This window comes from Tachypleus tridentatus, chromosome 9 (genome assembly GCF_004210375.1).
Source record: "Tachypleus tridentatus isolate NWPU-2018 chromosome 9, ASM421037v1, whole genome shotgun sequence".
Lineage (NCBI taxonomy): Eukaryota > Metazoa > Arthropoda > Merostomata > Xiphosura > Limulidae > Tachypleus > Tachypleus tridentatus.
In genome coordinates, this window is record NC_134833.1 from 96388374 (window position 1) to 96400808 (window position 12435).

Sequence of the window (12435 nt, forward strand, 5' to 3'; positions counted from 1 at the left end):
GTCTTTCCTAATATTGTAGATACTGCGTGGTTCGTGTATTGTTATTTATTCTTTAGCTTCGTTCACAAGTTCTTACAATGTATGCTTACAAATGTTGACGAGTTTGGTTTCATTAGTTCTTGAACTATGGCTTTTTTTCTCCATAATTAACTTGATGATGATTATATATTTTAATATATTTCTTGTAAACTGAACTGGGTCTGAACTTCTTTTCATTCTATACTACTGAAGATAACCTTGGAATGCGGCCTAGAATTAACCAAAAATAAATCTTCCAGTTTTCATGGGTGTATTTGATTAAAATATACATGCTTGACCGATCACAGGAATCCTGTTGCACGTTACAGTAGACAAAAGAGCAATGTATGTAGATGACAATCAAGATAGAATAAGACATAACTTCAGTATTACAGCTTAATATTGAAAACTGACACTAATAAATATAAATAAGATATTAAAAGATCTATAGTGAAAAAAACACACCCTATAAGGTGTTAATAGACATTCACTGTCTTGAATACTCCATAATCTCTACAGTTGTGTGTGTACATGTTTATTCATTTCAAGGCACGGACTTTAAATGATTAAAATTCTAATATACTTAAGATTAAAGTATTTTGTGTATTTTTGCGAACACTCAGTATATACATTCAAGTCTTCATGATGATGTCTCTGGCTTTAACTAGCCCCTCAATCTCGTGTGTTTATACGAACATGACATTTGCAGTAAGTGCACGAAATGTTTCCGTCCCCTTGGTACAACACGAGCTCGAGAACGATTATGTATATAGTACATGAAGATGCGCATGCGTAAGTATTGTTGGCTAATACTTACTTGAGATTGGTCGGTTGTATCCAGAAAAGAACACGTGCATTCTCGCTGGCAGGTGACAACTGTTCTTCTGAAACGTTGTTACACAATTGCATTATATATTTTGTATAGTGGCATGCAGACTTAGCTACATGCATGCTGTTTGATATTTTATTTTTATTTGAACTTTGTGTTGTATTTTTCTTGATGACGAGAAACCCACTTGAACTAAAAATATATCTTTTTTGTTAACCTGGAGATGACCTAGGAAGATCGAAACGTTGTTCTCTGCTTATCAATAAAAGTGTTGTATTTTTGTCATCCTGAATTATTTGAATGAAGTTCATTACATTCTCTGTTACCACAGAAAACCAGCATTGTATGATTTGAAAAAAATTACTTTTAGGGTCAGCAAATAAACTTGCTTAAACTAGGTGCTTGAATAATGATATAAATTCAACTCTACAGTTGAGAACTCTGGGGATCTTGCGCACTTGCACTACAATAAAATTACGCATGTGTTCTAGAATGTGCAGTTATTCAGAAGACTTGTGAACATATTACAAAACCTAAGACAGGGCTATTGTAGCATGATATACATAGATTTAGACAACGTCCCTGGTTCAACAAATCGGACTTAAGTGTCCTTGATGAATGGAGCAGTGGGATCTTTAATTAACCGGCAGTTTGTCCGAAGTTTTAGCGAACGAGTAGCGGCTAAAAGTCGAAGTAGGTCGAGGATCCGGAGAAACCATTTATCTGGTAAGTGATCGTATTGATAAACACTATATATTTTAATTTTTCAGCAACTAGTAAGTTGTCACCGGACTTGTTCCGACTAGTGTTTCCAAGAATATTAAGATTTGAAAACAAAATTTCAAGTTTGATCGATTTCAGAACTGCTTGGCTTTCTCTGAAGAAAATAATGCCAAAAACATTATTGAAACAGCACATAGTTTAAACATATCTTAATATCCTTGTGTATTTGTGCAGACAACCAATATTTGTATTGAATATACGAAATTCGAAATTATGTTACATCTGTTTGTCAATTATACAAAAAACGAGGCAGATTATGTCAGCAGTTGTTGCATAACCACCATAAGCGAAAAGAATTATTACATGACTGAGAAATTTCAAAAAAATTGATTAACCCTGGAGTACATCTGTGTTAATTGTTTTCCTTTTCGTAGTGTATGTGGTTGGTGTAACGTAAGGCTTTATTTCTCTCCTTCACTAAGTTTATTAGGAGCTAAAAATAGAATAACTGTTTTCAGAATGTATCTTTAGCACAATCATCTGTTTTTTCGCGAAAAGTTATTAGTTCCCACAAATGAATAGAACTTTCATCCTTTTTTTCCCTCTGTTATCATTTAGTAAGTGCTATTATAACTTGTCTTGCAATGTCGTATAAAATATAACTTTCACAATTGTCAAGTGAATATACAGACTCTCGAAAGCTTAAGTGGTTAGTGAACTACTATAGTGATAATGAGCCCTTTTCTGTTCTTCGTTTCGAACAGCACCAGGAATGAATGTGAGGAAAGCTACAGTTACTGAGCCTGTTATATACTGAAATAAATACACCTCTCTAACAAGGCTCATTTAAGACTCTGTTAATAGCCCTCTTCCTGTTTCTACCGCTTTCAGTTCCCTTTTTGATAGACAAAAAAGATGTGGTTGAATGACTAGCATGTCTTTCCAGTTTTTAGGAGTTAACAGCGTGGTTTATGCACTTCAATGGTAATATACTATTGTTTGTTTGTTTTTATGAATTTGTGTCATATGTACTAGACACTGCAACAAAACTATAAGAAAAATAAATTTAAAAGGTGGCAGATTTGTTTGGTGATGTCTAACTTCATGCTACACATTGTAAGGTTTACCTTAAACCCCTCCGTTTAAAGGCTTTTTATTAGCTGTATGTAATAATTACTCATCTTAGGAAAACAAATCGCAATTCAATCAAAAATATTAATAAATATATTATGAAAGTGTCTTTCCAGTATAGTGAATGAAGCGTAGTGATTTCCTTTCTTTTTTTTCAAAATATATCTCCAGGCTACAACGTAGTGGTTGTCAAAGCAAGATTGAAACACAGCAGTTTATTTCATTCAGGAGTTAACTATGAAAACTACAAAAGGAAATGTGATACTATCATGAGAATATTTCTTTAAGAATAATGAGATACACATACACGTGCACTGTAATGTGTGTTTCAGTATTCTTTTAAGGCTGGTATTTTTAATCCTATGAGAGTAATTTTTGTTCGTATTGAAATATAAGTTTTGTTTTACATTTAACTATATAAACTTAGTAAACTTGAGATAATTACTTTACGAATTATAACCCATTTACTTACAGATTGATTGAAAATACAGTATATATTCCTCGTATATATGAGAATTTCAATCATGAATATATTTTAAAAACTTTGTTGAAAGTGTACTAAAATTAGCAGGAAGTATTTCATAACATTAAATTTTATTCTAGAAAGTACGAATGTGGTACGAGTTCTTTAAAACTATAGTTTCTATAGTTAAAACAAGGGATGTCTTCGAAAAATTTAACAAGCGTAAAAAAAAAAACGTGTATTCTAGTGTATTATTTGTTTTTTAATTTCGCGCAAAGCTGCACGAGGGCTATCTGCGCTAGCCGCCCCTAATTTATCAGTCTAAGTAAGACTAGAGGGAAGGCCGCTAGTTATCACCACCCACAGCCAATTCTTGGGCTAATCTTTTACTAACGAATAGTGGGATTGACCGTCACATATAACACCCCACGGCTGAAAGAGCGAACATGTTTGGTGTGACGGCGATTCGAACCCGCGACCCTCAGATTACGAGTCGAGTGCTTGAACCACTTGGCCATGCTAGGCCGTATTCTATTGTAATCTGTAAAACTAAAAAAAACTAAAAAAACAAAATTCATATAATATGTATTTCGGATGTTTTTCATCATTATATTTTGATGAAATACTACACAACACTGTACTCATGAATATGTCAGCACCCGTGTATAAACAACTGCAATGGATAAGACTGGCGTCTCGTTTTGGTAATCATCGAAACTTTTTTTTTTTAATCTAATGCCAAGTAAGTTACTGATGTATTTTAAAATAATCTTGGAACAAAAACATAAGCTGTTACTGTGTTTATGTAAAACTGGAAAGTCTCAAAGAATGAGTTATTAAATATGTGAATAAACTTCGTCGAACGTTAGGACAGACCTTTGAACAAGATACGTTTGGTGTCTTGACGCGTACTTAAATTATCTTTTTCCCAAACAGGTGTTGCTTTTATTTCTCTGTCTTTGAAGATTACGAGCTTAGTGGTACTGCAAGGATCGGTTGATACTGTCCAAAATACTGTTGTAATTTTATTTCAAATTTGGCTTGATATGCTGAAAGACCTTTTACCATGTCCCAATCTTATCTAAATAAAATTTATGGTTCTCAATATGTGTGAGAAAAGTTTGTCCCCCATCCCAAGAACAGGTTCTTACATTCCTTTATAATCACTCTGCAATGATTGAAGGAACGATATGTTCGAAACAAAATTTTTAAATGTGTTTTACTCTGTTTATGGTCCAATCTATATTATTAGCACATTGATTTTTGTGCATACGAGGGTCAGATTTGCTGATTGCTAATATATTTACACGATTTTACGGCTTTCTATGGGTGCAATCAAACCAGATTCAGTCTTGGTGCAGGATAATGCCCAATGTCATATTGCCATGATTGGGATGGATATCTTGAATAACAAACTATAGAAATCATAGATTGGCAGCACGGATTCCTGATGCTAGAATTATTGAAGACCTTTGGAACATTATGGAGCGCATCAACTTCATAAGCTTTGATAGAGAACTGGGTGTTATACTGAATTATAAATGGAATAGAATCTCCCATATTATCTAACGACTCATCAGATATACACCTCACAGTTGTTAGAGATTGCGTCAATGTTAGTGTAGTAATATTAGTTTTTCAGACCGCTTGATTTATTAAGATCGTATCTCTAACCTCTTTGAATCTGAAGGTATACACTTTACATAGGCTATAACTAATAATATTTTATGAATGAAACTGATTTGTTAACAATATTCAGTGAATAAATGGTATTCTTAAAGCGCAATCTAATTTCAATTCTGATGAATAGATTGAAGATCAGTTCATACCTACAGTTTTGTCGTTTAATTATTTTATCTATTCTACGTTATACGTGTGCATTTAATAATGATATAAAATAGAAACACTAATATATAATTATGTCGTGTGTGTACATATATATTGATTATGATTGGATATGTGTGTGTATATTATGTCAGGTTATAATGTGTTAAAATTTTTCAATTTGGGAATAGCAGAGAGGTTATAATAGCAGATTATGTTATAATACGAAGTAGGAGCACAGTGATGTCTTTACAGTTTATGTCGTTACGTCCAGTGGTGCTATGTTTAACAACAATGCATCTTGAAAATATCCTGTTAGTGCAGTTTCCTTTGAAAAAAAAAAAAACTTGTTATTACAAATAAACATAAATACGATAAATTTTCAGCCAGGCCACAGCTTCTCATAGTGCTTGTTTGATGTTGTTTTTTTTCCAGTATAAACTTTTAGTTTACAGCTCTGTCATATCGTGACCGATTTGTTATCTTATTACAGTTTTGGATTCAGGAGATCAAACCCTTTCGATTGACGTATTTGAATGCAGCTAATCATCACCACTCACCGTCAACTTCTAGGCTACTCTTTTACCAACAAATAGTGAGATTAAGGATCACATTATAACGCTCCAACGACTGAAAAGGCGAGCATGTTTGGTGTGACAGGGATTCGAATCCGTGACCCTCAGATTACGAGTCGCGTGCCTTAACCACCTGGTCGTAGAAACTTTTACATTTTGCTCATTATAATTTGCAGAGAATGTTTTATTCGATTAGGACTTATCGTATATATTATTCACTGGACTCGTTTGTACAGTAATGAGTTAAAATAAACATTAATGTATAAAGAGAGATAATTATACGAGTATGATAAGATTATATAACTATTAATTATATTTTATTTATTAAACGTTTATGTATTTTAATAATTTAGTCTTTTTTAAAAAAAAAACTTCTAATTATTTTAAGGTAAGAGTGTGCGCTAAAGACACGTAATAGAGTAGGCTCCAGTAACTCCTCTGTAAACGTGTGGAGTGTTTGTCACAGCGACGTGTACTTGCTGAGAATAAGGTGATTTTGTATAAGTTTTATGAGCAAACTGTTATCCGTTTATTTGATTAATTTCCAAAATGTTAATTTAAATTCATAAATATATTGTCTATTTATCGCTAAGGCACACAATCTAAGGTTAGACTTTCTGTACTTGTTTGTTTGTTATTTAGAATTTCCGCGCAATGCTACATAAAGTGTCTACCTGCATATAACCGCCTCTAGATACGACGGTTAAGCTTACCCACGGCCTCAATAGAGAGGAGCGCATTGTTCTGGTAAAGGGAAGTGAACCATGAACCTTCGGATACACGTTACCCTTGAGGCTTTGCCCAGAACGCTGTACTTCTGGCGTATCGATTCAATGGACATTATATACTAGTCATGTAAAAACTTACACTGGGTGTATGATGGTGTGCTAATTATGCTACACGTAAGGGAAGTTGCACTAATTACTCTCTGTGAAAAGGGAGTTGGTCTAATTACACGTAAAGAGAGAAATGCTGGTATCTTCTTGTGGACAATTGGATTTTATCCATGATAATTATTTTACGTTGCCGAGTTACACGATCACAGCATATAGAATTGCAAAATATACATATCTCTGTTTAATATAAGCTTTCAGTAAAAGCTCTGTGAAGAATTTGTACCACTCATTTATGTGCCTTTTTGCTTCCAAACAAATGCAATACATCAACTTGATTTATAGATGTTGCAATGGATTTACTTTTATACATTTATTTTACTATCGATCTTTATATCGCTTAAATATATATTTAGAAATGCATGTAATCTATATTTTTAAACGTGTATTGTGAAAGCCCCTCCTGTTATCTAAATTTGTAGAAGTTTCTCGAGTATAAGAATCAATAACACATGTTTTACGAAAGCACTAGTCTTTGATTATTGTTGCCAACTGAACTTTCGACAACTTCACCACAATTTTTTTTAATCGACGCGCCAAGACAGTTTTATATTGTTTGTTTGCTACAATTAGTATACTATAAACCTTGGAAGCTATAACTGTAATAAACGTTTATCAATCGGGAATTACGGATACACGACCAGGAACGTTTATAGATTTCGAGAATTATAAACTGTTTAACTTCAGAGAATTAAGTTAAGATGTTAATTTATACAAGATCATTGGATATCTTCGTCGGTGAGAAGTCAACTTGTAAACAGAGTGAGGTCATCCAAGCATAAAACTAGCTAGCGACCCGTTAAGTGAACTGTGCTAATATGAACTCGAAACTAATTCGATCATCGTGAATCGTCGATAAAATATTCGGTTCCAGACCAGATAAAAGCCTCAATATTTTTTGTAAATTTTTAAAACGTTTGTAAGCAAAGAAAATTATTTGTAATAACCATTAGTATAAATTTTATTGACGTTTTTGTATTAAAATACATTTGTATTAAGAAAATCTGTGCATCCATTTTGTTGGCACATATAAATTTGATACAAGTAGACTTTTAATTAACTTCTAAATTAAAATTAAAATTAAAATTTCAGGCTATTTGAAATCATAATACGTAACATAATAAATCGAAGACTCGTCCGGGATAGCCCCTAGTGGTACAGCGCTTTGTTTGCGGATTCAACCTGCTAGAAACTAGGTTTTGATACCCTTAGTGTACAGAGTACAGATAGCCAATTGTGTAGCTTTGCGCTAAATTAAAAAAAAAAATCGTCCGGATTAAATTAACGCAAAAATTATCTTTAACTGATTTTTACGTAGTTCCACAATCACTTTGGTCTCCTTGCGCTTCTATATCATCATAAATACACCCTTCGACTCTTGGGACAAACTTTTCTAATGCCACATTTGCCTGATGAACTCCAGGAGGTTTTCTCTTCTTGATTAGAACTTTCAGGTTTGTCGACCTCTGCTGCTATACCACCTTTATCAGAGTTTTGCATGATTTCATCTGCTTTATCACTGGTTGTAGTTCGGTTGGCATTGGTTGTTTACCCAAATCGTTTATGATTGGTCTGTTAAGTAAGCTCGAGGAGTTTTTCTGCCCAGATTCAAGGATCTTTTGCTTCTTCATCAAAATTTGGTCATTTGCACTTTTCTTGTTTTCGCTGCTTGGTTTCTTCGGTTGGCATGTGATTGGAGCTTATTCACCTTCTTCCCATGTGAGGTGTCTCTCATTTCATGTAGTTTGCCTTCATCGGTATGGCAGCATACATTTCTAGCGATGGAAGTGCATATTGCTTGTGCTTCTAGCTGTGTAAGCTGCTTCAAGAAACTGCTAGAAGCTGAAATTTTTATTTTCCAAAATTCGGTTAACTTCAAGCATTTAATTTCTGATGAAACCAGAACCAATGAAATACTTCTCGGCTGAATTTCTGGATTATATTTTAGTATTAAGAACTGCTGTTACTTTAATCCTTTCCATATTATGTTAATTATTATATAAACCTTTCCCGTCAGTTAAAGATTTTAGCTTTTGTTTTAAATTTTCTCTCTTGAATACGGAATGTCGGATGAAAAACTTTACAATAGAGGACTTCATCTTGATGTCTTAGGCTCCCTTGATAAAATAACAAAAATAGTACTTAGATATAGCACATTAGGATACATAAAATACAGTTATTTAATTTTTAAAACTTAATCCGGAATTTACGATATTCTTGAAAAACTGCTTACTTGAGAACATTCAGAAGCAAGATGCTAAAGAATGGCATTATTTTAATCCGTAATATGCTTGAAAAAAGAACATTTTTTTTGAAAAGTCGCTTAACCTGGAAAATAAAAAACGTGTATTTTTCGCACATTTCTAGTGGTGTTGTTTTGGAAACCGTAACTCTGTGTTTATATTTAATCGCGGTTATTTCGTTTCTCCATCTAAACAGATATTAATATTTAACATTGTATCGTGTAAGTTACTTTATCTCTTCCAGTGTAAGCGAAATCAGCACAATAAACTTGTAGGTAGTTCAGAAATGAAGCTTGTATTGGATCAACAACTTCTTGATTCTTTCTGTTGCCGAACATTAAGATTATCTGAATTGCGAGGTTACTAACTCTTTTTCTTACGATACATGAGCGTTATACTTAAAAGAAAATTTATCTGATAGAGGAGTTTTAAGTATCCATCTAACGCAAAATATAGTTTATAATTCTGTGTATTTTTTCTTCGTCGGTTTGCACCAGAATAGATTACATACTGAGAAAGAAATATAACCTATACTTTCCAGTGCTTGTAATAAATAATTTGTATGTTTCAAGTGTGTGTTTTTTCATATAGCAAAACCACATCGGGCTATCTGCTAAGCCCACCGAGGAGAATCAAACCCCTAATTTTAGCGTTGTAAATCCGTAAATTTACCGCTTTACTAGCGGGGGACATGTTTCAAGTAAAGTCAGATGTAAGTTTCAGAGCTTGCTTACAATGTTAATATTTAGAATTTGGCCCACAGAGTACAGATAGCCCATTACGTAGCTTTTCACTTAGTAAACAAACGTTTCGAAGTATAAATGAAAATGAAACTATTAGCGATGCTGGTAATTTCTTGTAAGTTTATTATATAAAAATCTGGAGCATACTATGGTTAACAAAATGAAGTTTTCAATTGTAATTTTTTGAATGAATTTAGTAGCCATAATAAAAGTGACTAATTCTTTATATGATTGAAACATATCGCTTCCTAATTAAAAGGGAAAAAAAGTGAAAGCTGGATACGCCCGTAACCTGCATTATGATTTGTTTAACCTCTTGAGAATAAGTTATTACAAGTTTCACAAATAAGAAGATCCAGCTTATTTCAGCTTTTCTTTCTAATTGTATTATAAGTTAACTAATATGTTTGCTTCATTCCATTTTTCTAGTTATATAGCGATTTGGTCAATGTATTTATTTAAAGTCATTCTTCCGATTACTGGGAGATGGCTAACATGTATGTTTCAGTTCATGCTTTGTTTATATTGGTAGCTGACCAGTGTGTGGTTGTTTCAAATCGTTCTTGTTGTTCCATATGGAAGTACATGGTGTTTGCCTTGGATCGTTTTTTTTGTTATTATTTTAAGAAATGGCCAGTAGGTTTTTATGGTTCATTCTTCTGATTGGTTTTAGAATTGGCCAATATGTTAGCAGCAACCCTTTCCTTCTATACAGCGCCACAAGTTGTTGGTTTAGAAATAATGGAGTTTTTAAACAAGTTATCACTCCATCAGAAAAATGGTTTAAAATGTCACTAGAAGGAAGTAGAGTATTGTGCAAACACAAATATAATCACTTACTCAAATTAAACCATCACTATAAATTCCTATACGTTACCAGTCCAATGACTTCCATGGAGTTTTCTACGCTAAATAGATTACAAACATAAACTTCTTTTCATCAAGTTTTATAGATCCAAGCTAAAGGTTTTTGTATAGCTTAAAACTCCATTAAAGTACAATTCTATTATGGACTTTTATTAAAAAAATAAAAAAGCACTAACGTGGTATCTGTCATGGTACTCATTAGCTTCTGATATTGACGTTGTTTCGGTCATAATTCTTCAAAGATGTTTCTTTATATTAGAAAAAAGAGCGAAATTCTCGTAGTTATACAATCCTTTTCTATTGCTTCATAAGTGGTTATAAACATGTTTATGCTAATTAATAATGGATTGAAATTGACTAATAACATTATTGGAACTAAAATAACTTTAGTATTTGCTAAAATCAAAGCATTTTGAAGCTTTTCTTTAATTTCTGGGAATTCGTTTTTCGCCTATTTCTCCGCGATCAGAAAGGATTTTTTAAATTCTGAAAGTTACTCTTGTCTGTTTAGACCATTTTGCGCCTATTGCACAATTTCCTTGATTATTTGTGATGTTTCTTTAAAAAGTGCGCACAATAGCCGCAAGAGTAGGTTTCTCGCTGACCGAGATCTTAAAAAAATTTAAGAAATTAAAATAAATATAGCTGTGATTGAGAAGAGTTCTTAAGTCTAAAAAAATCCTGAGATGATGTATAAAAATTGGTTAAAAATAGGTTAAATGAAATTGAGGCCAAATACATTTAAGATGAAGATAAAAAAATCAGAAGACACAAAATAAACCTTGTATAGATTCTAATATTTTAGAGATGATAACAGAATTATAGCATAATTATAAATGTCGGAAAATTGAAACAAAATAAGCAGTTTACAAAGACAAAAAATTAATTATAACTTGTTTTATAACAAAGGCTAAAAGCATTACTGTTTGTTTGTTTTTACAGCAAAGTCACATCGGGTTATATGCTCAGCCCCCCGCGGGGAATCGAACCCCTGATTTTAGCGTTGTAAGTCTGGAGACATACCGCTGTACTAGATGGAATTAAAATATCAATCATAAAATGTTTTTAAAAATCGGTGTGTGTGTGTGGGGAAGGTTTCAATAATTATAGGCCAGTTTCCATCTGACCTGTAACTAGAAAATATGTATACAACAAAATGTTGGTATGTGTTTTTAAAAATCGGTGTGTGTGTGGGGGGAGGGTTTCAATAATTATAGGCCAGTTTCCATCTGACCTGTAACTAGAAAATATGTATACAACAAAATGTTGGTATGTGTTTTTAAAAATATTATTATAAATAAATGTCAATAGTTATTTGTTAAAATAAAATGTTCCACATTACTGTTAGAATTTTTTTCTAATGATGTAAATTTACAGTTAGATCAAAAAGGTACTTATATTATCTCTTTAAGTGGAGCTTTTAATGCATTAAACCATTAAATACTGTTTGATAAATTATACATGGTAAGTATAAGGAGGAAGTTACACAACTGGCTCACGAATTATTTGAGTAACAAAATTCAGTAAGAGGAACTGGAGAAATAATAAATGTTTCAATTCCTATAAAATGTGGTGTCTCATAAGGTTCTATTTTAGACCCACTACTGTTTAAATTATATATTATTGATATTGTAGATTTAGGTTCAAGGAATAAGATATATCAGTATACAGCTTATATACCTTTAACCATAACTGATGTTAAATTAGAAGATGGTAAAGATCTTTTACTAGTTTATTTCAATAAATTAAGGAATCGATTTAATACAAACGAAATCTAAAACAACAACTATCACAGTTCACTGGCAAATATTACTAACAAAAGTTTCTACTACTTCATGATAAAAAATATAATAATTATAAACATTTATTTGTAGAAAATAAGCAGTATTCTAATTGTATAGTGAAAATGTTAACGTTAAAACACGTTTAAGACTAATTATATATGATAATTTTTAGGTGGTTTAAACATACAAATACGATTTGCAATAAATTATGGAGGATACAGAATAGTAATAATAAAGAAATTTTACAAGTTGTTTTAACCCTACGTTAGTACCCTTGCTGAATGGAACAACATTCGTATCATGGTAAAAAAAACACAACACGTTTTATTATTGTTAATCTAG

At 32.3% G+C, this 12435-nt stretch overlaps 1 protein-coding gene across 1 annotated transcript in view; it reads left to right on the forward strand.

The window, feature by feature from the left end:
• Window positions 1-1250: 1250 nt before the first annotated feature.
• LOC143225821 (uncharacterized) overlaps window positions 1251-12435 on the forward strand; it is a 34856-nt gene continuing 23671 nt past the window's right edge. Inside the window, exon 1 of the mRNA XM_076455883.1 lies at window positions 1251-1573. Coding sequence (XP_076311998.1) covers window positions 1462-1573 — 112 coding nt within the window. The 5' untranslated portion in view covers window positions 1251-1461. The remainder of the gene's footprint in view (window positions 1574-12435) is intronic.